The sequence below is a fragment of the Sylvia atricapilla genome, chromosome 15, assembly GCF_009819655.1.
Source record: "Sylvia atricapilla isolate bSylAtr1 chromosome 15, bSylAtr1.pri, whole genome shotgun sequence".
In the NCBI taxonomy this organism is placed as follows: Eukaryota; Metazoa; Chordata; class Aves; order Passeriformes; family Sylviidae; genus Sylvia; species Sylvia atricapilla.
In genome coordinates this window covers 709448-736192 of record NC_089154.1, presented here as the reverse complement: position 1 = coordinate 736192, position 26745 = coordinate 709448, and the positions used below count along the sequence as shown (strand labels likewise).

The following is a 26745-nucleotide window of genomic DNA, read 5'->3' as shown; positions in this document are numbered from 1 at the left end:
ACAGCTTTGTCTGCTAGGTTCCAGCAGCCTCGTTTTTCAGTGATACATCAGAAAGCAATAACCAGGTGCTAAAAGTGTGATAAAATTGTGTAAAAAAAAGAAGATTATATCTTATTCAAACATAATTGTATTGGGTAATGGCTTCCTCTTTCATGGTGATTTAACTCACTGGTGTTCAGATACAACACACTTCCACCTCCTTTTTCTCATAGGTCACTACGTATTCAGGAAATTATTCCGTGTGAATCTCCTAAACAAGTTTGATTTAGGAAACTCAGAATAGACTATGGGTGAGGCTTTGGCCAATACTAAGGAAGGCTGCCATTTAAAAGCATATTAAAACACAGTGAGGCTTGATAATTCTGAGAAAATATCCTGACAGAACTCTGTGTGAGTCCTGGAAGGCCATCTCAAAGTATTGTCACCTTGAAGAGGTGAAATATAATTGTCAAACACATCAGATATCCTGACATTTGTAGTACAACACTTTCCAGAGTACTTGTGAGCAATTTGTTCTTCCAGCAGCATCCTGGTAATAGCTTCTTCTACAACTGACTTCTTCTAGACATGAAAAATATCTAGAGGTTTTTTTCCCCTTCCCCAGTAATGCAGTTTACACAGCTTGGACTGTTTCACTGTCAATTTGGCAGTCTGGTAGGATTTAATATTCTAATATCCAGAGTTTATACCATTACAAACTCCCTGTGGAATTTTTAGTATAACTTAAAATATGTAACTAATTTTAAGTAGTTTTCAGGGATATAAAAAGAAGGGGTTTTTAAACTGGCATTTACTGGTGTTGTGAAGTTTTATGAAATGACTGCAAAAAACATGTTTTACTGGGGAACCCTCCATAAAGATCATCTATTTCCTTAAAATTTGGAAAGTTTCCATATGTAATTTTCGGTGAAAACTGAAGGACTCTGTTCCTTCATGAATCTTTTTTGAAACAGAGTATTTAATAAATATCTTTGAAATTGCTTCTCATTTCTGTCTAGTCACAAAACAGTTCCATGTGCAACATGAGTCGTCCAAACCAGTCACCGAAATTATCATTCCTACCCACATCTGCACCTGCTGCTGCTTCTGCTTCAGATGCACCTTCAGACTATTATGAGGTATGTGCTGTTGGGATGCGCACACTCCATCTGCTGGCAAATTCCCATTCTTTGCAATGGGGTTTAGTGGGCATGGTGGTACTGGGTCAAAGGTTGAACTTGATGGCCTTGGAGGTCTTTTCTAGCCTTAATGATCCAATGATTCCAAGAATATTCGTGGTTGTATCTCATGTACTTTTATCTCTGGGGGTGTTTGGAGATATGCATCTCGTGTGCCTGTGAGCTGTCTCAGTAAAGTTCAGACATCAGGACTGATGAAAAGCCCAACAATAGATTCCAAGTCACCTGAGAAAACATGGAATGAACAGACCAAAGAAGTCTATTACAAATCCTTACTGATGTGAGAGAAAGATAAGAGCTGAATTTCTGAACTTGTAGTGTTCTTCAGCTATTACAAGGACTCAGTGTTACAAGTAGACAGATCATTAATGAAGGCCTTAGGAATAGGAATCTTCTAAATCTAAGCAAATATAAGGAGAAGAAAAGAAGCAAGACAGAGATGTGGGGGAGTAGAAAGAACTAGATAATGTACTATCTTCTCTTATTTATAAAAAATGCCTTGATTATGCAAAAAAAAAAAAAAGCTTGAGTAAGACTGAATTGTTCTGGAAAATTATCCTTATACATGTGGAGATCATGTATCAATTTTTAATCAATATACATAGTGATTAAAAGTTAATCAGTGGTCAAATATATGTTTGACCTATGTATTTACTTTTCATAGTAATTGATCTTTAAACCTGTTCTAGCCCTAAGGAGACTTTTTAAACTATTGTGCTTTGTTAAACTTTTGCTTTTATTTTTCCAATTTCAGCTTCTCCTTCAGCAAAGCCGTTATCCTCCTTTGATGCAGGAGTCATCATGGACTTTGGCAGCTCCATTCAAAGAACAGCATCTCTACAGAAACCTAAGTGACTCCATAGCTAATAACTACACTCTTACTGCACGGGATTTGAAATTGAAAAATATGAAAAAATTCAAGTCCTTTTCAATGATAGAAATATCACAGATTTCCCTGTGTATCCATATTTGAATGTATTTATAAGTTTAGGTTTGCATGTTCCATGTGTTGTTATCTCTTAATTCTTTATCAGCTAAAGCATCATCCCTGGAAAACATCACTTATCCCTAATAAACACTTACAAGCTTATTACCTCAGAGTCAGTATAGACAAATTTGCCAGTGCAAGCATAACTTTAATAAATGAAAGGTCAGATTTACTAGTTAGGCTCATCCCTCCAAATAATCACTGCAGTGCTTCTCTGTGAAATTGTATTTTTTTCTTATTTCATTATGTGATTTATAGCTTAGCTATCCCAGCTGGTGGATGGGGTCCGCCGCTTGGGACCCAGAGAGCCACAGCCACCCCAAAGGATGTCTCGCTAGAAACAGCTCCTTGGGGGTCAGGGCGCTCCTCAGCTGGCAGAGGGGCTTCTCAGCATCGGGCAGAGCAGTGATTTTTCAGCTCAGTGATTTCAGCTCCCAGTGATTTCAGCTCAGTGCTCTCAGCTCATGCCCTTGTGAGTTAGCTCCTCTTTTAGCCGGCCGTGGTGAGAGAGAGAGAGGTCTCGTGTGGAATTTCCGCAGGTGGTACTTTATTGAGAGGGTACCAGCAAAAGGCTCCAGGGACGAGGAACCTCTGCCGACCAGAGGAAACCCAGGGGTTTTTATGGGACACCAGGGTGGGAGGAAAAGGGTACAGAACCAATCAATTGTAACAGATCTACATAAAATCCCGAGGGGGCTTGTGGGTCTCCAGACAGGTCGCCGTGGCTAGGAGGTTTGTCTTTTGTCCTAGGGGCTCAGGGTGAAGTTGCAAAATTCTTCCTTGACTCCTCAGCTTGGCTCCCTCCAGGGCAGAGCAGCCGGGGCTCCGCCCACCCCCACACTTAGCTCTGGTTTTCGCCAATATGAAATAATATCTTATTTGAAAAGTGTGTCTGGATGTGATTTTTCTTAACTGTTTTTTAAAGCAGCAAGGAAAAAGCGGCAATGGAATTCTGACAGGTAACGTACTGTAATGTTATAAAGATACAGAATATTCCAATAAGTCTGGTTCAAGTTGTGATGTAATATTTCTTTTTACTGAATGCTGTGTTAAGCATCCAAGCATGAAATGTTAAGTCCCTACAAAAAATGTATGTGCATTAAACTTCTTTGTCACAAGATTTGAGTAAGATAATCACATGAAAATGCATGGAGATCTTGGGCAACCTAAAAAACTGTGCTAGTAGGTGTAACTCTGGTAGAGCTGCTCATAAAATGCTGGCTGTCTGAGTAATACTGGGCTGTTGAAAGGTTTGCATGATTGCATCCTTTATGTTAAAGTAGTATATTGTATTATGCAATTTTAATGAGAGTTTTTTTATTGAATAATTGAAATACTTCTAATGGTCATAGTTGTCCTCAGTGTAGCACAAGTGGTTTATATAATCCTTGTCATCTGCCCTTAAACGTTACTGCTTCTTTATTCACTAAACTTTTATTCTTTTTTTCAAAAGTGCTTTGTTAAAGTGTTTGAATCGCATTTCACTGAGTGTACCTGCTCATACACCAGAACTGCATGTCATGAATTATACAGACAACCAGCCACTGACCCCAGAAGAACAGTTTGCTTTCATGGATTTACATGAGAAGGAGATAAGTAAGCGAGAAAAGCAACCTTCAAGTGAGGATATAGAGGTATTTATATAATTTCCTTTGAAGGTGAAAGTAGCAGCGGTAATCATCTGCAAGACAGCTAGAAATTGTTTACTAAAAGGTAGCTGAGCAAAGCAGGCAGGACGTGAGGATTGGGAGAGATGTAAATACTCAATATAGCAAACTGCTGTTAAATACTCTCAGCTCCTTTTTCATTTGTAGCTTTGTTGTTAAGGGTTTGCAAGTTAAGTATCTTCCCAAATTCTTAACCTCTCATGTTGTTCTCTAGTACCTTTTTGATCAGCAATTTAATATGCTGAACAGAGTTCTGGTGGTTATGTGCCTGCATCAACACAGTACTGTAAAGGTGTCAGTGCTTTAAAAGAAACAGACAGCTACCCAAAATCCATTATATTCAAACACCTTCCAATTACAGAAAAAGCTCAAGTGATAGAAAAGCTAAAAATACTTTGTAGTAATTATCTGTCACAAAATTCATACAATAAATGTAATCTTTTAAACGTTTGTAGCGGTACTGTCACTACATACGTAATGGAGTGCGAGAAGACATGCTGGCACCTCAGGATAAGGAAGTGGTGAATAAAATTTTAAAACATATTCCAACTCACATTCCTCCTAGCCCAGAGCTGGAGAGATTCCTGGCAGGTTTAAAAGAAGAGATTAAGACAGACTATTGTACCGGCCTCATGAAAGCCATTGGTAAGACTCACAATCTCTGAGCGGTATTAAATATGCAGACTTTTACTGTACTTTGAAAGCAGATCTCCATTCTATTCTTAGCATTCATGGAGAATTCCTTTGGGGTCAGAAGAACTAAGTAGATCTCTGAGAGAAAGTGACCTGTGATCATGCTAACTAGCATTCCAATTTCAACAGATACCTATTTATGAAACCTTACATCCCATCAGGTGGAGAGATGGAATGAAAAATTGTTTCTCCTGCCTCCCATTTTTAGAATCAGGACAAATTCTCTCTCTCTCTCTCTTTTACTTCTTTAATTTCTTTTTTCTGAAATAATTTTAGAGTCAAATTTTTAATTTGATTATTGTGCTGTATTTTATGCTAAAAATATACAAATAGCTGTATGATTGTGTTAGTTTTAAATGTGCAGAATTCTACAGTTCCTGGGCTATGAAGAATACAGTGCCTTTGAATGTAGGCTTTGGCTATATATGCAGTCTAACCATGATATGTATGATTTATTCTAGTTGATTATGTCTTGTTGGATCCAGCTGAGAGGAAGAGACTCTCTATTCAAAGCATCCCACGCCCTTTTCCCCGGAGAATCATCTGTGCACCCGTCCCATGGCACCGCTCTTACAAAGAAACGAAAAGTTGGAATGAAAGCAATCTGTTCATAGTGAATTCATTAATGCCCACTTTGCAAGAGCTCTGGCTTTCTCAGTAAGATGGATTGTTCATAGTGTCTTAATGAAATTTAGCATGTTTTTATTTTGTGAATTGGTTACAGAGTGGATCTGCTGACTTCTCTACATATGCTACAGAGAACCTGGGGGAGCAACTAGATACAAATTGGCAAAATATGTTTGTTTTCTAAATAATTCTTTTTTCTGAGCTTCTAAGAACTTTGGCATAAAATGATTGTTTCCTGCAGTTGCTGAATGAACATGTATTACGTGCTGTGAAAAGATCATACCCTTTGTTAAAAGGTGCTATGCCTAATCTGAAACAATAAATTTATGATTTTAATGAAATGTTATTAAAATAAATTTTAATAAACTTTAATAAAATTTTAATAATTTTAAAAATTATACTTTAAAATTTTAATTAATTCAGATTCAGTGCTCAAGTAATTGGTGATTTGGAATTCTCATCTTGGTTGCTGATATGAACAAAATTAACTCTGAAAACTAAATACTTTTCAAGTGTTTGTAGTTGAAATTTGCCCTGGGGACATTTGAAAATTGAGATATGTAATCTTAGGAAGTTAAATGTGGTAATTAGTAATTCTGAGAGCTTTTTTTTTTTGCATTTAAGAAACATTTGCAGGAATTTAAGCTTGTATGTTACAAACTGTGATATATGCCATGCTGCTGAATATGCTTTTTTTTCCTCCCATAGAGTAGCTACTTATTAATGTGGAATAGAAGCAGTAGGTTTCATTCTGTATGTTCTTTAATGACTGGATACACTAATGAACCTAGGAAAAGACAAGGCAATTTTAGCAAAGAATTAAGAGTTTTAAACACCGCAAGTACAACTGAAAGTTGTGAAACCCTTTATGTTGTTGATAGAAAATCAGAAATGCACTTGTTGGACAGCTTAGCGATGGAGTGATATTTATAAATGAAATTACTTTTTTGCGTTTATAATACACTCGAGGCTTTCCTGACTGTATTTCATGTGGGTTTTTTTAAGCACTGTTCCAATAAAGATGTGCTCTGTGTTTCCCCTCCCTAGGTACAGCCATCTCCGGTTTGTTCGCACTGCAGAGGTGCTCCGTGCAGACCTGCCGCTGCTGCCCGCCGAGTTTGAGGGCATCGTTCAAACCCACTGTGGGGAAGCTCGTGATATCCTTCAGAACAAGTCAGTGCCAGCTCTGGGAGCTGTAGATAAATAGAATATCTCAGAGGCTGACTTACATGAAAGCCCATTTTTAAAACAGATTTTAGATGGAGATAACACCAGTCCCAGCCACAAGGCTGCCAAAACAAAGGGGTGAATAGCCCTCAGAAGAATAAATATTGGGTTACTGTCAGAACCTTTGGGACTGCAAGAGTGCTTGTACAAGAATAAATGGTGATAAACTATGAATAAATGGAGACTGGAATTCACAAGGTTTCTAACCATGAGTGGAGTGGAGTCTGTATCTTTTAAAATCGTGATGGAAAATCTTTTTTTTTAATTGTGTAAATCAGTCAGTTTAAGAAAGAGAATATATGAGGCACATGATAGAAAGTGTTTGCATTCTGCTGCTTGAGATATCTTCCAAACTTTTTTCACATTTAATGCTAAACAACTGAATATTGTTTCATAATCAATAAAACAATATAATTTACTATTGTTTTGTCTATTACTATGAATTTAAACTAATCAGAGTGGTCCAGTATAACAAGCATCCTTAGCTTTAAAACTCAGGTTTCCTCTAAGTCCTGGAATATATAGTTTTGTTTGATATCTAATTATCAATTCTCTTCTGGCCCTTTGGATTTTACTCATTCTTTAGGTAATTTCTGAGTTTAGATTTGATTGCAAGGAGCAAAGTAAGACTAACAAGCCTTTAAAAATTTTGTCTCCATATTATTTCATTGTAGGTGGATCCCAACTTGTGCATCTATTTTCATTGATCAGAGAAATATGTGGCTTCATTTTGCTCCTCAGAGGGACTCTGATTCCCCTGAGAAAGTTGAAAGCTATTTTAGTTCTGTGGCAGCTCTAATGTCGTTACAATTGCGTGAGATGGTTATTAACTCCTTGGAAGATCTTCTTGCATTTTTTATGATCCACAAGGTAAGTGCTGCCAGGTATACATATAATTTTCTGTCTTACATGGAGATAATTCATATAGCCATAAAAACTAGTGCTCTTTGAAGGCCAAAATGTCCCAAATGGCTCTTGCCTTCATAAAAAATGGCTGTATTCTTCAAAGACTTGTGTATGCTCAGTGGATTTTTTACACAGTCAAGAGCTGCTGACTTGAATGATCACTTGGCAGGTCTAGTGTTACACGTAACAGTTTATAGCAGATTTCAGCTCAGTTTTGAGTGAGTATGCATTTATTTTAGTTGTTTAGTTTATTTTTAGGTTATTTTTTTTTGTCTTAACCAGTTACAGTATTTCTCTAAAAGCAGAGAAATAATCCCCTTTGAAGATGAAAGTGTGCAGTTAGGTGTGCAATCCTATGCAGAGGTAATTTATGTGTGTGATGTCCCTGTCTATACCCAATGAGTGCCCGGTATTGTTTCAAGTAATGCACAGAATTATAACAATAACCATTACACTGTGAGAGTTTTACCACTGTTTGGGCTACGATAAAGTTGCTTCTTTGATGAAATGAGTTTTTAAAATATAGAACCACCCAGGACCTACCTTGATAAGACAAAATGAATAAATGTGGTGGGTTGAATACTGAATAGCAGAGGATCAATTGAATCAATCACTTGATGCAATTTACTATTATACCTTGCACTAAGTCTTGCCACTAAGCTTTGCATCATGATTGTGTGGTTGATGATTGGGATTTTAATTTTTTTGTTTTAGTTTTGTCTTGTGGATTGGTTTGGGTGGGCTCTTCTATTTTTTTTTTTGTTTGGTTTTTTGTGTTTGTTGTTGCTTGTTTTGTTCTTTTGTTTGCTTATATAAAACATCTGCATTATGAATCTAGTAATGGATTAGGACTGCATTATTATAAAGGCAATTTGGGGGTAGTGCAGTTCTTAATGACTATACAATTAAAGGCAATTAAAATTAGATTCTAGAATTTATTTTTGATAGATATTATAGACTACTATTTTTTTAGAATTTTTATTTTGTATGATGATTAGTGCTTGATTTCGGTTACTTAAGAGAAAAGGCAATTAGGCTTAAATCCAGTTTCTTAATTCTAGCTTTTATAGATTCATTTAGGAGTCAGCACCATAAGCTCTTGTTTGAAACATCAGGTTTTGTGTAAATACCAGGGAAGATGCTCCCATTGGTGTTGTGTGGTAAGGATATTGGGGGAGTTTGAACAGTTTAAAAATTTCTATTCCTATAGTTCACTTCCTTGTGTAAATTTTTCCTTCTTTCCCCTAAGGATGGAAATGATTTTGAAGAACCATATCGAGGAATGCAGTTCTTCCTATCTCAGATACTCACAGTCAAACTCTGTGTGAAAGAGCCTGATATTGTCTTTGAGCCACCTTTGGGAGCATGTTGGGATTTAATCAGTCAGTGCTTCCAGAAGATCCTGCAGAGTGCTGAGGAACTCCCAAAGGTACTGGATAAGTTATAGCTGCATACAAAATACAATATTAATAAAAACAACTATAATATAAAAAGTTATGAATTAGGCTGAAGATTGAAAAATAGAAGATAAATATGAGGATTGTGAATCATGAACTGTGCAAACTTTTTGATTATAGAAGATACTTTTTACATTCAAGTTATATTGAAACACTGGTTTGATTTTCATGTAGTTTTCACAAGCAAACTATGTGAGTAACCAAGTGTTATTTATAGATCAGAGCCTTTTCAAGGTTGCACTGTTTTTACCAAGTAATGATTTTTTTTAATGTGGTAGGTGAATGGGTAATAGAAAACTTTTTTTTTTTTTTGCTATTCTGTATCTTGTTACAGTATTTGTAATGATTTCTTTCAGGTAGAGAAACTTCTATTTCCGAAATTACGAAGAGGTGATCTCACTCTTAATACAGTCAAACCACATGAGTCATTGTTCTTAGAGTATATAAACAAACTTGAAAAGATCTTTGAAAGCAACATACTTGGTCCAAAAAAGTAAGTTTTGGCTGGTAACTCCATTGCCCTTCAAAACCCTCCATTTCATAACTCTGTCCATTTGACTAAATAGACAGTTTGAGTATATTTGTTTCTTTCTACAGAAAAACTTCCTATCAGAAACTTATGTTTGTTTTTGTGGTCTTCTGTGTTTAAGGTATTTAAATGTGTACAGGAAGTACAGCAATCTGTTGAACAACAAATCACAGCGAGATGTCACAAAATTTTTGGAGAAAAGTCCCTCTTTAGATGCTTTAACTGAGGTAATATGTTCTTGACAACTGCAGCATGTTCATACAGCTGCTAAAATATCACACATGACTTCCTAACTTACTGCCTGAAGAACTAATCAGTAATTTTGCCCTTGGGAATGCAAGGTAGTGCTCAATTTTCACAGCCACTTACTGTAGGGCTGCTGCACAAATGTAGGAGAAGGTTTCTTTATAACCCTCTTCTGTGAGTTTTGTTGCTCTTTCGTAGCAGAAAGGCTGCCCAGAGTATTTGCTCAATCTGCACCTTGCTTGTCTTTTGAATGTCTTGTCCTCAGTCAGCCCTGTCTACTCTTCTCTTTGCATCCCTGAGTCAGCATATGGCTAAATGCTTCTTTAGGCAGCTTGGGGTCTTCCCTACTATGGTAAATTACTGTGCAAAGCTTTCAGGCCTGGAATCTGTGGATAAGAGCAGGTCTCTGGAAAGATAAAAATGAGTTTTCCTTCTTCTGTTTGGAATAAATGATCCAGTTTGTTGGATGGAAACCATTATTTGTGTCAGATTTTTAGGAAAAATAACAGATGTTTTATATACTGTTTGTAGAAGATTAACAGCTTCACAGAACTGAAAAGAGAGATTGCTTCTATGGATGTCACTATTCCTCTGGCCATGTTCAGTCTGGATGCTTTACACCTGAATGAGGAACTCTGCAATCGGACTCAAAATCTCAAAGATACATTGATTGAATTTGAAGTGGTGGAAAACAGACAGTTAAATCAAAGGTACCTGTTGTTTGCATGGATGGTTCTTGCTGTCTGCCCGGATCAGTGGTATATATCTGTGGATGAGAGACCTTTATTCATCTGCTGGGTTTTTTAGTGCTGACCAGATGAGTGCAAGAAGGGCAGCCTGGCTGAACAGGGAGCTTTGGCTAGAACTCACAGAAAGAAAAAAGTTCAATGTATTAAAAAATTTAATATTTTTTGTTTCAAAGACAGAATCATTTTACCAGATCTTGCCTCTCTCTTCATTCACAATCCCAGTGATATGTCTGTTCTCTTTTTGTTGAAGAATTTGTGATGATTTTAACTTCATTGCAAAGAGAATGAGTGAGGTGCCTCAGAGCACTGAACAATTAGTGGAATATGAAGCATTCTTAAAGAAATCCAGCGAAGTGACTGTTGTTAAACTGAACAAGGACCTCGACAAAGCAGCACGCAGACTGCAGGTCCTCATGGACTATGCTTATCTCTCTGGTATGTCTAACTGCAGAACATCAAATTTCCATATGAGAATATTTATGTATAGATAATGGGCTCTACATGCCTAAATGTTGTATCATCTAGGGTGCTAATGGACAGTTCCAAAAGAGACAGAAAGGAAATAAAAAGAATTCAATAGAGGCCAAAATGTACCAGTGCAGCAAGGAATGGTAGAGGAATGGCACACAGCATAGACAGAGCTTTTTATTGTGTTTTAGGTATTATCAGGTCAATGGTATGTAATCTGGCCAAATGATGCTACACCTCTATGTTATTAAATAAAAATTCTCCAGATAAAAGCTATCCAAAACACCACATGCCAAAGGCTCTATGACAGCATGCAGAAAGTGTGAGAAATTGCATCCCTGCACCTGAGGATTGAATCAGAATAGGACTTAAGTAGTTTTGCTGTCATGGTTTGCTGTTCTTGGTTAATATAAAGACTGATCTCTAAGAGAACTGAAGATACATCTGTAGAAGTTACTTATAGTTTGTATTTCTATTCAAAGCAAAAGTGTAATTCATAGATGCACTCTGTTATTTGCTACACCTAAAAAGGAAAGGCATTTAAATGAATGCAAACCTATTTTAGTTTCAGGATAATACTGTTTCCTTAAGCAGAACACACTCTTGGGGGAGAAATAACAAGGATATGTCGTGTTTATTAGACTTCATTTATGATAAAAATTAGGATGCCTATGGAAGCCAGGACAATTTTCTGTTACATTTTGGACTGGAGTGTTTGCAATTGCAGTATTTCATAATTACGTTTTCTCTGTAGCTGGGTTAATAAGCATGTGTCCTGCATTGGTTATAATGACCTAAATGCACTGACAAATGTGAGGATGGAGATGTGTGCTCATCCTGTAGTTGTGATGCTCTCGCTTTTGTGAATAATTCAGTATTTACAGCTTGAGGACTAGAAATGGTTTAAACATTTATCCATCTTATGTAGGTATAATCTATATTTAGTTAGGAGTGATCTCTCTGTGTGTATAGTTGAATGGAATTGATATTCTGGAATAACTGTTCTTACTAACTGCCTCTGCCTAGCTGACATATTGTTTAGAGAATTTCATATTCTCAACTTGATTTTAGTGTTTTGCTGTCAATCAGAGTTGCTTGAGGGAAGAGTTTCTTTGCAGTAAAGATAATCCAGCCACCAGTTTCTTTGCTTATTCCTAAACGTAGTTTAACTATTTTGCATGTTAGTAGCCATTCTGTTATATAATAAGTATTCTGTTAAGTCACTGATTAAAAGGTATTTTCTTAAAGGTGACTGTATTTTTTTACTTCAGATGATGACATAAACCTGAACAGCAGAGTTTTCCATTGGCTTGATGAGATAAAGAAAGTATTTGAAAGCAGTAAAAATCTGTTGACTGACAGGAGGATTCAGGTGGAGAGGGCATTGATGGAAAGGTATGGTGTTATGTAGTTTGTTTTTTTTTGCTGGGAATTTTAAAGAAAAGAAAAATCTCAATATGGGTAGAAGGAAGATAATTTCAAAGAAGGAAAACTTAGAATGAACCTGAGAAAGTAAGGAACAAATCTAGCTTGTAGTATTATGGAGATTTCTGAAAAATACTATTGATTGGGGTGGATTTGAATATCCCTATACTTAAATAGATCTGAAAGGAGGAATGGAAGATTGGTCCCGAATATTCATAATTTATGTTACTATATTGATTAGTATGGCAGTCCACATAGTTTTGTTACATTGTTTTCACTCTTCATTTATTTTCTCCAGATAGTAGAGGTAGCAGATGTGAGTAAAGTAAACCAATTGTGAGGTTTGAAAATGAGCCTTGAATTCTAATCTGTAAATGGGATAGTACTGATAGAACTGATTAGTGAGATTTCACTAGTATTGAGATCAGATTTCATATGACAGTGCCTATTGTAATTAATAAAATAATCGAAACCTGAAAAGGAATGAAACACAATACCCTATTACCTTAGCTATCTTTTTCTTAGGTGTTCTCAGTTTAAGGAAACTCTTGAAGGTTATTATAAAGAAGTAGAAAGCTACAAAAAGCGAGGGGATATCGTGACTGGGGAAGAATTGAGGAAGAATGTTGAGAATTTCAAAGTGTTAAATAAGAATATAGATGATGCACTGACAGAATTTGAGGTTAGTATTTATTCATCTAGTATGGAGTGGGTTACAATGTGCTGGATGAGCAAAGGTTTGGTTCTTGCCCCAATTTTATTTTCAGGGTTCTGGCCATATATTGACAGGATGGCTTTAAAATTTCCAAGTTCACAAAGATGTGGCAAATACCTTCTTGTGCCTGTGTGGTTATTTGTCCCAACTACTGAGTTGAAGAGAAAATGTTGGGGAAAAAAGATCAGGGAGTTTAAAAAACTGAAATACTGAATTTCACTGTTTCCAAGAGTCAGTGGTACCAAGATAGTATCCATAGAAAACAATTCTGACAGAGTTGGCAGAGGCAGAATGTAAGGAAGCTGGCATTTTCCCTGAATCATGGTTTGTGCACAGGAGCTGTGTTTTCAGGCCCTCTGCTTGTTTTCAAATTAAACCCAAATGTTTTTCAACTGTTTGTATAATTTCCATTTAATTTCCATTGTAACTGAAGACCGAGATTTCTAGATTTTATTCAGGGCTCTCCATCCAATTTGCTGTATCATCCTAAGGTGAACAGTTTGTCTGAGCTGTGACTCTGCTGGGAAATGAGAAGGGTTGTCTTTGAGAGATCTCACAGGCGCTATGAGGCTTAATTAATCTTCTAAATCACAGTGAGACAATGAGATTTCTCCATATATGGAGCCATGAGGGTCAACATTTTAGTTAAGTTCCCATTCAAAAGAAAAAATGGAATCAATTAAATGAGTTTAGAATTTAAATAAATTGGTAGTCCTACATATCAACACTATTAAGCTGATTTAAAGGCGTCTAGTGTATTTAATTGTGTGAGTTAACAGCACTGATATGTTCTTATAGGTAGATCTGAACAACAAATTAAGCCTAAGTTTCTTAATACATGAGAGGTGTATCCACACAATTGAAATTACATGACAATTAGCTCAGTGAATACATGAATTTAAATATTATCTTAGAATGTGGATCTTCGTATTTTTCTGCCTGCAGTTCATATTAAATGATTACAAGTTTTATGAAAGGCCTATTGGTGTTATAAAAGCACAGACTCAGGACTCAATCTGAATTCAGTGTCTGCATTTCAGCCATCATTTCTTGGTACTTCACCTCCCTACCTGTGAAATAAAGAAGACAACACTTTTTAAAAATCTAAATCTTTGTACATAGATTTTTATGGTAAAATCTTTTGGATCAAGACCATATTTTACCATGAATAAACACAGCAATTAACACTTGTTTTGGTGGGAGCTCCCAGATAATTCTGTAAAAGAAAAAAAACCTAATCACAAGTTTAAAAAAAATCCTTCAAGCCTCTCTAACTGAGGAGCTTACATTCAGATTTCACAGTGGATTGGAAACTTGTGAGCCTTGTTTTCCCTGAATTCCATGGTACATTCATTATCTTATTCTAAAATGCATTTGGATTTTTAGATTTATTTGAGTAGTAAAAGATACCCATAAATGCTGAGTTAACCATTGGACTTGATCTTAGAATGGTTTAGGTTGGAAAAGACCTCTATGATTTCATGAAAAAAAACAGGGGAATTTTCAAGATCACTATTACCTTATACAGCTAAAATCCACAGGCCTATATAAACAGTTCTGTCTGGCTTTAGGACATGTAAAATAATTGTGTTCAATATTGTCTATTTAAAAGTTTAAACAGGAATGGGAATTTTTGATGGGAATAATATACTTTTCTTTTTCCCCTTAAAGGGTATTAATTATGAAGAAGATTTGCTTGGGCGGGAGAAGACTCAATTTCCTCTCTTGCAATCTATAATTACAATCAAAGAACCTTTTGAGCAGCTTTGGGTAACAGCATATACTTTCCATACCAAATCTGAGGAATGGATGAATGGTGAGGCTTTGATGTTCATTTGATGGAACATGTTATTTGCAGTTATTTAAGTAGAAGCTGAGAGGGTTGATTAGTCATGAGAAAATATTTTAAGGAATAAACACTGTTAAGCAGCGTGAAATAGAGTTACTGACTTGGATTTTGCAATGATGATTTTTTGTAACACAATTGATTTCCAGTTAGAAAACAATGATTAAAAATAGCTGTAATTAAACCACCCTGGGAATCTCCTTGTGCTGATGTGCTTGCTGTGCTTTTTTTTAATGCTGTTGTATTCAGGATCTCTTCAGCAATTGAATGCTGATGAAATTAGTGAAGAGGTTGGAAATATGTGGAGGACCATGTACAAACTCTGTAAGAGCTTCCCAGATGTGCCTGTGCCCAGGCGCATGGCAGAATCCATGAAATTCAAGCTTGATAAATTTAAACAGCATCTTCCTGTCCTGTCAATTGCCTGCAATCGTGGAATGAAGGAGAGACACTGGGTGCAGGTACTTTAAACTCTGCTTTAACTGTGAAAATATTCTGCTGCAGAAACTGACAGTCCAATATCTTTTATCCTGTGACATGATACATCCAGTTTTGAAATTTGTAATGCAGAAAGCAGAAGCTTTTTTAAAATTAATAATTTATGGCAGAAAAGCAAATTAGGGTGTTGCACTAATACTCCATTAGAATTTGTTGCTTGCTGTTTGAAAGTATTTCATAAAAATGCATCTTGATGATAGATTTATTTCTTACTTTATTTTCAGATTAGTGAAATTGTAGGACGTGAGATCAAACCAGATGAAAACACTAACCTTAAATACATATTGGACTGTGGACTCTCAAAATTTATTGAACAGTAAGAAGCTTAATCTAGTCTCATTTTTTAAACATTGTGATACATCAGATATTAAATATTAGTTCTTTTGGGGGTTTTTGTGCTGTTAGAACATGCTGTAAAATCAGCTATGTTTATCAAGGTGTGAACTGTCAGTTGTTCTTGTAGCACAGAGGCATAAAAATCCTGTTGTATTCCTAAATCACTTAATTTGCTCATTCAGAATTTTCTGTCTGTATTTGTCTTCCAATTAATATCAATATCTCTTACTTGGTGAGGCTGAAAGTGGAAAAATATTCCTTGAAGAAAGAGTCTATGATATTATTAACAAATTGTTACGAAAGATAGTCTGGTATGCAACTCTACCTACAACTGTTGTTTTTTTTTTTGCTCTTCAGCTATGTTACAAAAACATTTCAAAGATATGTTTAATTTCAATTTAGAATAGAACCTATTGGAGCAGCTGCAAGTAAGGAGTATTCCTTAGAGAAATCAATAGAGAAAATGAAATCGGAGTGGGTCAATGTGTACTTTGGTTTGGCCAAGTACAGGGATACTGTAAGTAAACACCAAATCAATATATATGTCTGAAAAAAATTCCTTTTATTCTAAGTACCAATTGAGAAATATTAAAGTGATGTTGCTGCTGATTCATTGTGGTGCAATGGGAAGTTGTATCTTGGCCCACAGCTGGGCAAATGTCTCCATTATTATAACTCTTTCTATGTGAACTTAGGTATCTGGACAGCCTGTGATCTCACATACTCATCCTAAGAAATCTGTAAGCTTGAGGATTTCCCCAGTATTATATGGAAAGCTGGACAGCAGCAAAATTTTAACTTGCCCAGAAGAAACAAGAATCACAATGTAAAAGATTGAGTCAGAAGGCACCAGCTTCCTATCACAAAAAAATCTGTCTCTAGACCTTTGAAACAGAGGTGTCCATAGGAGAGTTCATTTGATATCTTCCCATCATCGAGAAAGGAGAAACAGGAAGCTGAATGAGTGGTGAAATAAAGTGTCTGCCATTTGACTTACCAAATGTCATGTGTTCACAGGACACCAATATCCTGTCGTCAGTGGATGACATCCAGCTTTTGCTGGATGATCACATTGTTAAGACTCAGACAGTGTGTGGCTCTCCCTTCATCAAACCAATAGAAGCTGAATGTGTGGTAAGGAAAAGCCAGTTTGACTGAGCTTGCATTGTCTCATAATATGCTTTCCTCAAGTATGCTTCAAGGTATTTTGACACGATAAGATGAGATAAGAGAGTTGTTAACTAAGAACACATTCATATTTTTTGATTTTTTTCTTGTTGTAATTTTGTTTAACTACTAAATGTTTTCATCGCAGGCTTGGAGAGATAAGCTGTGTTTAATGCAAGATATTATAGATAGCTGGTTAAAATGTCAGGCAACATGGTTGTATTTGGAACCAATTTTTAGTTCGGAAGACATTATAGCTCAAATGCCTGAAGAGGGCAGAAAGTTTAGGATTGTGGATTCCTACTGGAAAAACATTATGACAGAAGTGGTAAGTGCTAATATTTCATGAATTGTGCATTTTTTTGCACATCTGGTAACATGGTTATTAATATCATGCACATATACTGTTCTTTTCTGCAGTTCAGTATTTGTTTTTATGGAGTGGAAAATCCTTTCTTAAAGTCCAACAAATTGTGGTATTGTAGTAAAATTGTAGATCACATCATTATTGTATTGAGATTTCTGTAAAGGCTAGGTGTTGAAGGGTGAATTATAGCTCAAGGAACATGAATTCCAAGTTTTCTAGCTTTCTTATGGCTAAATGGTCAGAATTAGGTAGAAAGATGAGTGATTTGTGCTTTCAGGATCTGCTTACAACTTTGCTGACAAGGTACAAAGCCTTGTCTGGATACAATGAGAGTTTGCATTAGTCTTACAGGGGGTACACACTTTTGGAGCAACTAAGTGGATTTTTTTTTCATGTGATTGTTCTCTAATATGTGACATCATGGTTATTCAAAAATTTAATGAATATGGACTCTCATGGTAGCATGTCAGGTTAAGATAATGGGGATAGGAAGTGCAATGGTAACCTGTTCAATTCCCTGTAAATAAGAAGTTGAGTAGGAGGCCAGGCAGTAGTAGTGTGAGCTGAGATGTTTGTCAAAAACGCTGTGAGTGTATGGTTGTGTGATAAAGCTGTTGAAATAATCAGCTGTAACTAAATAGGAGTTGAGACCTGTCCAACAGCTCAGACTGTGAATCATGAGGCCTATATTGAAACAGATGCTTCTGAAGAGGAGTGTTATCAGAAAGAAAGAACAGGGAATAATTGTTGTGTGCTGTGTCTCTGATTAGAAGTTATTTGACAGTGGAAGACAATGTAGCAAGCTCAAGACACAGGAGCAAGTGGCAAGGATCTTATTTGTTGATATTGCCTTCATTAATGTCTAAAAAGTTCAAGTTGGTGATACTGACAGTGTGAAAAGCAAAATTATCAAATAATGCAAATGTATTTAATGAAAGCACAGTACAGAGAAAAATTACAGCTTTTTAGCCTCCTGCAATATATGTGATTGATGCTAACAATTTTAATGTAAAACTTATGTAAATTTTAATGTGAAACTTTAATGTAAAACTTGCAATTTTTAGCAGTTTCTGCAATGTGTTTGTTTTTACAAAGGTGAAAGACACAAAGGTACTTGTAGCAACTGAACAACCCAGGATGTTAGATAGACTTCAGGAAGCAAATACTCTCTTAGAGGACATTCAGAAGGGGCTGAATACTTACTTGGAGTCAAAAAGATTATTTTTCCCAAGGTAAGTTATTTAAACAGGCCAAAGTTAGAAACAAGAAGCCATAAGCTCTTTCAAACCATTTCAACTGAACTTAAAAGTCTCATTTTATGAACATATGTGGGACACAGTCACATGCAGCAAAAAACGAAAAGCTGTTCTCATCTCCAGACATAACTAATTTTCCTCAGTTGTGAAATGCCAGAAGAGGTGGGGATGGGGAGGCACAATCTGTCTATCACAATGTAAACTTTGATTGTGAAAAGCATTATTACTTACAGGGTATTTTTGAAGGAGCTTGCCACCTTCCCATGGCTGATACGCAATTATGCCCCGACCCACTCTCTTTAGAGGTCTATGATCCATGGGAGCTCCACATGATCCTGAGGAGCAGGATTCAGGGTTTTTACAGGGTACTTAATGGCTGGCTGGAGCCATCTGGTCTTTCCTGCCTGAGTTTGAGAACCCTTATTCTTCCTTTCCGTAAAAAGATGGTCACATTGAAATTCTGAAAAAACAGATGTGATGAGTTTTATAATGTTAAAAATTGCTTAAGGAAAGGGATTTGAGATAATAATTTCCTCTCTGGTACACTAGTATCTTAAGCAATGATAAAACCAATTGTATGAGTAGATTATTAACGGCAATTTTCATGATTGGAAAGTAATTGTATTTTTCTGGCAGATTCTTTTTCCTGTCTAATGATGAGCTGCTTGAAATACTGTCTGAAACAAAGGATCCACTTCGAGTACAACCACATTTAAAGAAGTGTTTTGAAGGAATTGCTAAACTGGAGTTCACAGAAGATCTGGAGATCATAGGCATGATCAGTTCAGAGAAAGAAGTAGTTCCTTTCATAGATAAAATCTATCCAGTGAAAGCAAATGTAATTTTTTTTTTTAAATTTTACAATATGAAATTAGATCAATAAATAATACATTGCATAAAGTGCATGTTTTTGAGGAAATTAGGTTCAAACCATATAAGATCACATCATGAAAGGAGTTTAGGAAGTGAGAGTGCAGACTGGTATTCTAGAGTAAAAAGGATTTCCTATAGAAAGGATTAAGATATACCAATTTTGCAGTAAATTCCTCTGAAAGGTGGGGCATGTTGTGAGTTACAGATATTCTTTTCCCTTAATTCTGCAGGAACAAAGCATGCCCTGGGTTAAAATGAGCAACCTTAGGTGATCCTGCAATCTGTCTTTCATAAATGCTTATATGAAACATATCCATCTGTTTCTTTATCTGGGTTGTCTTTAGAGTTAGCTTAATATACCTGCCTTCAGACAGTGTAAATTACATAATACCAGTCAGATTTTGGGTAATTTCGACTTTTATTACTTTTATATACAACACCCATCTGAAGAAAGTGTATTTAAGCCTAACACATCCCAAATAATTTGTCATTGAAGAAGAATACAATCAGGAAATGTATATCGACTCCTAACTGTTTTTCTTTCTTGAAGGGCATGGTAGAAAAATGGCTTCGGCAAGTAGAAGAAATGATGTTGGCCAGCGTAAGACAAGTTCTTCAAGAGGGCATAAAAGGATATAGCCAGGTAATTATTCCTGAACTATGGTATAAGTTAAGAGTTCACAAACAAGTATACATTAATAGGTTGCTCAAACTCTTAACCAGGAAAAGATGTTTGAAGCTAAGTGGATTCCAGCTCTTCTTTTTCAATAGTACCAATCTGAAGTTTTAATTCTGAAGTTTCATGAAGTAATAGTATTAAAGCTTTAGATGCTGATTCTCATTCTTTTGCAGCATGAGACAAAAGACATTTAAGGAAAGTAATTGTTATCCATGCCATAATCTAATGTGTTTATGTGACTTCTTGTGTCTGAAATTGATCTTTTCGTTTAAGGTTCCTCGAAAAGAGTGGGTACTTCAGTGGCCTGGACAGACAGTTATTTGTGTTTCATCCATTTACTGGACAGAAGAAGTGTCTGAGGCTATAAGGAAAAAAACTTTACAAGTAAGATTTTCTTCTAACTTTTTATTTCTAGGTGCTGAACTCTGATTAATTAATAAAAAGCTTCTTCTAGCAAAGATCCTCAATCAGCAACATATTGCAATTTACTCATGCAGTGCTTTATTTTGTTTTTCCTTTTGCATTGGGTCTTAGCAGAGGTTTGTTCCCATTTACTTTGGGGTGTATCAGGAGAAATCCTACTGAAGGAAATTGTATTACTTCATTTACAAGTGATACAGGTGTAAATGAAAGCACCAAACAGAAAGTGACAGACCATTGTTAAACCATATGTCTTTTTATTTCTAATTCCTGTTTCTGCATGAGAAGCCTCAGAGAAACATGCAGGCAGAAATCTCTCTTTACAGAAGGGTGCAGTTATTTCAGAGAATCACAGAATCAATGAGTTTGGAAAAGACCTCTGAGCCCATAGAGTCCAACCAGAGCCACCTTGTCAAGCAGACCCTGGTTAAACACCTCCAGGGACAGTGACTCTACAGACTTCCCTGGGAAAGCCCTTTCCAATGTTTAATCACTCTTTCTGTGCAGAAACTCTTCCTAATTTTCAATCTAAACTTCTCCTGGCACAGCTTAAGGCTATGTGCCCTTGTCCTGTCACTTGTTACCTGGGAGTCCAGCCCTCACCTGGCTCCAACCTTCTTGTTGTAGAGGGGGATAAGGTCACCACTGATGTCTGGTTATTGCTTGACTCTCCTGGTGAGGAAGGTGCAGCAGCCAAATTTATTATTTCATACAAGAAACCTCTCTTATGTGTTCATAGTGCCTCTGTCACTACAGCAGTTTTAACTATCATTTCACTGAGGCTTTACTCAAACACATGCTCAAGAAGTGGAAATAATTTCTGTTTAATTCAATGGGCTTTTCTGTGATCCTGTTTAAGCTGGGTGGATGAAGATTTATTTGGAGATTAAGTCTGTCAACAGAATGTTTGGGCTGGTTTTGAATGTTGAAATAGAAAAATATTAATGAACTTTACATCAAATACTACATTTTAATATTTGCTTTTTTGTTTCTGTATCCTTACTGAATTTCTTAGCTTTAGCTTGCCTGTATTGTTTAACACCAGTTGAAGATCTTATTCAATATATCCAGACAAGTAAAATGTTGATTAGTTTCAGGCAAGGCATACTGAATAATCCATAGCTGCAGAAAAATGAGAAGGAATCACAGAACAGTGAATCGCAGAATATAAGGGACCTCTGGACATCATGTAGTCCAACACCTGTTTGAAGTAGAGCCAACTAAACCATGTTGCTAATGGACTTGGTCCCATATGCCCATTCCTTTCTTGTGTGGGGGAAGCAAAGCAAAGAATATCTGCTCCTCTCCCATTGTAGAGTTTTGTCACTTCCATTAGGAAGAAAGATAAACTTTCTGCTTATACTACTTTCAGGTCATAAATATTTTTGAAATGTTCATATTAAAATAAAATGCCAGTATACAAAAGAGAATTTAAAATGTTTGTGTAGTGCCCAGACTATAATTAATATGTTTTGTTGGAAGGACTGCCTCCAATGATTGCATCTACAGGAGCTTAGGAACTGCTGGCTACAGCATCACATTAATGCCTGTGTTTGTTCCTGTAACAGGATTTCTTGGAGAAGAGCAATCTACAGATCAAGGACATAGTTGAGCTGGTGAGAGGAAAGCTTTCCAGTGGGGCTCGGCTGACCCTTGGGGCTCTCATTGTCATCGATGTGCATGGTAATGTGCAGCTGCTGCTCCCCTGTGACATCTGGGGCACTGCTGCTGTCATTGGCTGGGTGGACTATTGGAGAGAGGCACCTAAAATGCTTTCTCTAGCCTGAATCAGACTTTACAGAGTTATTGCTCAGTTCTTTGGGCAAATGAGGATTGCTCAGTACTGCACAAGGGACTCCCATCTACTTAGAATTAAGCTGATTCCTTATGCAAAACAATTGCAACTTCCTCTCTAACATGAAAACCAGCCTCTAAATGTTGAATTACTCTTGCATAGCTCTAAGTAGATGTTACTTTACTTATAAGTTGTTTTAAGTAAGTTAGCACAGTATAAGGGTCTAGATTTTTTAAACAATCTGTGTCTTACTCTGCAGCTCGTGACGTGGTCTCAAAACTGGTTGAAGACAAAGTCACAGATCTGAATGACTTCCAGTGGATTTCTCAGCTGAGATACTACTGGGCAGAGAATGATGTGATAGTGAGAATGATCACAACAGAAATGAAATATGGTTATGAGTATCTGGGCAATTCACAACGTCTGGTTATAACCCCACTGACAGATCGATGTTACAGGTGAAGACATATTGTTTGTGAATAATGTTTTCTTTTTTTTTTTTTTTGGATTGTTCTGTGTTTACTTTCATTCATTCTAGTTAATAGTAGGAGGAATCTCAGCAGCTAATATTTTCCTGTAGGTTTTGCCCAAATATGGTAAAAATATTTACAATATATAGGTTTCTACACCAGTAGAGTAATAGCTTCTATTGTATCCAAGAAGATGCTTCTGAAAAGAGGTGGCAGCACGTGGTATTGGAACTGCAAAGAATTCTACAGTAGCACTGGTCAATTAATTTATCTGAAATAATACACATAGTTTGGGTTACCTGTTAGATAAATGATGTAATTCACAGATATTTGAATGCAGTTAGCTTCCTGTTCCTCCACTGGCTTGCAAGATGTTGTAATGGAAATACTGAAGTCCTCAAGGTTAAGATATTCAAAAGCATTTGGTATTTCAATTCTGGTGAGCCCTCAAGACATGAATCAAAGCCTATAGTGGTTTGAAAGCAAAACAAGTGAGAAGCTCCAAGTCAGAAATACAATTTAATGAGAAGAAAAGGGAAAAAAGGTAAAACAAAATAAATGCAATAAAACAAGAAGACCACTGACAGAGTCAGAATACAACCTGAGCAGGGTGATGGAAGCAGTCCAGGTGAGGTGGTCTTCCTGAAGCAGTGATCTCATAGAAAGGTCTGGTAGCTCTGGTCCTCTGGAAATCCAATGGGTAAGAGCTGCCTGTACTGTCCCAAATCCCAGCTTATATCCAGGTGAGAACGCTTGGCTCCTCCCCCTGGCTGGATCATCTCCCAATGGGATGATGAGTCCCACAGGGGCTCCTTGATGGCCCATTAAAGAGAGATAGCTCCCCGGAGGGAGTTCTCTATGAGCCATGGGCAAGGCATTGATGGGCCATTAACTGAAGGCACCCAGAGGGAGGGGGCCTGGGGAGAGCACTGCTCCAACAATTGGATTCAACAGTTCATGAGGATGGTGATAGAATACTTTGTGCACATCCTGTACTACAACCCAGGACAAGGCCTTTGAATGAGGGTTTTGTAAAATAATCACTCTAGTGTTAACAGGGATCTCATTTTAGTAAAATGTTCACTTGAAAAGCGATGTGATTCCCAGGTTTTTGTAGCAATCTTTATGCTTTCTCATCCATTTTTAAAGATCGGCTAAATTTATAAAGCCAGGTTCAAGCTCTTGCCAGTTCAAGTGCCCCTTGAGGGAAATGTGTGCTTTTGCAGATTCTACCATTTTGCTCATGGCACTGTTCATTTACTTGTGTAATTGAGGGTATACAAGGTGGATGCATGTAATAAAAGCTTTGACATTTCTTTTAGGCCAAGTGGCTGAATGTGACCTTCCACAATTAGGAATCACTTAGGAGAAAATACTGGGTTTTAGGGCAAGCTGCGAAATCAGTAGAGAAACAAGTAAATTGTTTTCAGGAGAGCCTGCATAGGAAAATCCTTATCAATCCACTCAGAAATAATTTGGCTTTAAAGACTGCTATTTCTAATGCCTGTGTTCTTGATAATATAGGACATTAATGGGTGCCTTGAAATTAAGTCTTGGTGGTGCTCCGGAAGGGCCTGCTGGAACTGGCAAAACAGAAACAACGAAAGATCTAGCAAAAGCAATAGCTAAGCAGGTACCAAAACTCCCTTTTTTCACTTTGCACTGTTCATGTTTGGATATGTAGATATTAAAAATATTGATTGCCATTCTTAAGCAAGTGCTGCTTAGTTTGTAGCTATTAATTTACACTTGGAATTGAATATCTTAAAGGTCTTTCCTGGCCTAATGATTATGTGATTCTGCTCTTTGTTCAAGGAATATTTCACATTTAGGACTGTGTCTGTAAGGCATCCTGGTTTTCTAATCCAAAATTAGCAACAGTAATCCCTTCCCATTTTAGATGCTTTTAGATGCTAAGAATTTTATAGGGGACTTCGTGGTAATACTGAGAAATGTTCTCTCTGTTTTTGTTGTAGTGTGTTGTCTTTAATTGCTCTGATGGCCTCGATTACAAGGCAATGGGCAAGTTCTTCAAGGGGCTGGCACAAGCTGGGGCATGGGCCTGCTTTGATGAGTTCAACAGAATTGAGGTAATGTTTTAACTCATAGAAATAAAATGAGAAAGCTTTAATTTAAGACACAAAAAGTTTTAGATTTAGGCATGACAGCATTATTGCCAATTTTCTGCTTCTGCTTGTGGTGAGTACTCTTTGTTTTGATAGTGACACAGAAATAGGCACTCAGCTGTCTGCTCTAGAAGCACATGCCTACCTGTGCTGTGTTGCAGAAGTGTTGTGTTCTGGGTCAACTAGCTGAAAAAAAAGCTCCTTTACAGTTTTTTCTTTTGTATGTGCCACTCATTTGTTGGGAAAGAAATGTTCTTGTCTTCTCCTTGAGAAATCAAGCTACAGCCGTGGAGTTGCACTGGTCTATGTTCAGCACAGGACAGACACATCCCTGTGGAGGCACTCCTGTAATGACTACAGCTGAGTGTCACTAACTGAGTGACCTGATTATCAAGCTGTGTAAACAGACACATCGAATTTTCCCCTTGATCTTACTCTGGTCTTTTTTGGTTTTGTTTAATTTGGTCACTAGTGACTTCGGATAAGTTTTATCATTACTTTAATGAAATTCCATATATAGTAGTAAATGTGGAAATTTCATGAAATTCTATTTTGTATGTATTAGTATCTTTAACTCCTTAATTTTTCCATTTTTCTGATGTAGCTTGTTTTCTACTGAGTTGAAGCATTAGCATTTCTTTTCGAAGATTCTGTTGTCTTGATACTTTAAAACAGTCAGCAAGCCTTACCTATTATTTACTCTCAATTTTGGGCATTGAGTCAATCAGTTTTTCTGGAGGGCCTAAACTATGTGTCTGAGTTGAAGGGAAAGTGCTTTTAGAGGCCTCCAGAGGGAGTTCCTGTCCAACTAACTTAGATGTCTACATTCAGGCACACGGTATTTCCCTGAGGAGGCCTTTAGAAGCCTCTGTTGTTCAGTCTCTGTTAGCTGAGTAGAGAATAGTGGCACTAACTTTCAGAGGATCCCTTCAATAGGCAAATAATACATAGGCTCAGGGTGATTTTTCACTGTAGGAATGCAAATATAGCCATCAAAATATGTAAACAAAACCATTTAATATTGATTCTCCAAGTGTCTTATGTTTTCCAATCTGTTCTGTCTGTATTAGGTTGAAGTATTATCTGTAGTTGCCCAGCAAATCCTTAGCATCCAGCAAGCTATAATTCGCAAACTCAAAAGATTCATCTTTGAAGGGACAGAGATCTCTCTTAATCCCACGTGTGCTGTGTTTATTACCATGAATCCTGGCTATGCTGGACGGGCAGAGTTGCCTGATAATCTGAAGGTAAGTCTAAAGTCCTGCTTTCTTGTAGAAATTAAACTGAATTTGCGACTTCGAGTCTATAGTAATAAAAAAAGTCATTAATGGAGTAATAAGTTGATGTGTAATGGTCGCTTAAAGAAGAAAAACAACCTCACTCTGAACATCCCCTCCCTTGGTACCTCTGCTGAGCATGACCTCATATGCTCTGGAATATTCCTTGGTCAGCTGTCCTGGCTGTACCCCCTCCTTGAGCGCCCGTCCTCCTGGCTGGTGTGTGGGGTGAGGAGCAGAAAAGCCCTTGACTCTGTGTGAGCTCTGCTCTGCAATAACTAAAACATCCCTGAATTATCAACACTGTTTCCAGCACAAATCCAAAACACAGCTCAGGCCAGCTACTGTGAAACAATTTAGCTCTACCCCAGCCAAAACCAGCACAAGTGATAACCTATTCAAGTGTTGTCTGCTGTGCTTTTCACCAAATTTTCTTAAACAGTTAGGGTTGTGCAAAATGCACAGAAGAAAGGTCTCAGTCTAACCATATTGATACCAGTTTACAGCTTTAATTGTGCTCTCCCTAATTGGGAATTCTCTGGGTTTACAATGGCTTGGTGATCCAAATCCCAATTTAAATTTATTGTAACTTTGTGAGTTGCTAGGACACTATGGAGAGACTGATATGGTCCTGGTTCTTTTTCTAATATTGCCACAATTCTTTGCATGATCTTTTTCATGAGGCATTAACCACACCGTGTGCTAGTTCACCTGTTATGAAAGTGAGATGAATGTCACCTCCCTTTTCCACTATTCATAA

The 26745-nt window shown here is 36.9% G+C and overlaps 1 protein-coding gene across 1 annotated transcript in view; it reads left to right on the top strand.

Moving 5' to 3' along the window:
- Positions 1-1013: 1013 nt before the first annotated feature.
- DNAH3 (dynein axonemal heavy chain 3) overlaps positions 1014-26745 on the top strand; it is a 55555-nt gene continuing 29823 nt past the window's right edge. The window contains exons 1-30 of the mRNA XM_066329641.1: positions 1014-1118; positions 1933-2137; positions 3092-3125; positions 3620-3800; positions 4289-4478; positions 4988-5183; positions 6201-6326; positions 7055-7250; positions 8536-8715; positions 9100-9236; positions 9394-9499; positions 10050-10228; positions 10518-10702; positions 12007-12130; positions 12686-12842; positions 14547-14691; positions 14971-15182; positions 15444-15535; positions 15958-16072; positions 16573-16689; positions 16871-17050; positions 18185-18321; positions 18982-19183; positions 19769-19861; positions 20171-20281; positions 21886-22000; positions 22372-22570; positions 24107-24215; positions 24559-24672; positions 25779-25955. Coding sequence (XP_066185738.1) covers positions 1014-1118; positions 1933-2137; positions 3092-3125; positions 3620-3800; positions 4289-4478; positions 4988-5183; positions 6201-6326; positions 7055-7250; positions 8536-8715; positions 9100-9236; positions 9394-9499; positions 10050-10228; positions 10518-10702; positions 12007-12130; positions 12686-12842; positions 14547-14691; positions 14971-15182; positions 15444-15535; positions 15958-16072; positions 16573-16689; positions 16871-17050; positions 18185-18321; positions 18982-19183; positions 19769-19861; positions 20171-20281; positions 21886-22000; positions 22372-22570; positions 24107-24215; positions 24559-24672; positions 25779-25955 — 4419 coding nt within the window. The remainder of the gene's footprint in view (positions 1119-1932; positions 2138-3091; positions 3126-3619; positions 3801-4288; positions 4479-4987; positions 5184-6200; positions 6327-7054; positions 7251-8535; positions 8716-9099; positions 9237-9393; positions 9500-10049; positions 10229-10517; positions 10703-12006; positions 12131-12685; positions 12843-14546; positions 14692-14970; positions 15183-15443; positions 15536-15957; positions 16073-16572; positions 16690-16870; positions 17051-18184; positions 18322-18981; positions 19184-19768; positions 19862-20170; positions 20282-21885; positions 22001-22371; positions 22571-24106; positions 24216-24558; positions 24673-25778; positions 25956-26745) is intronic.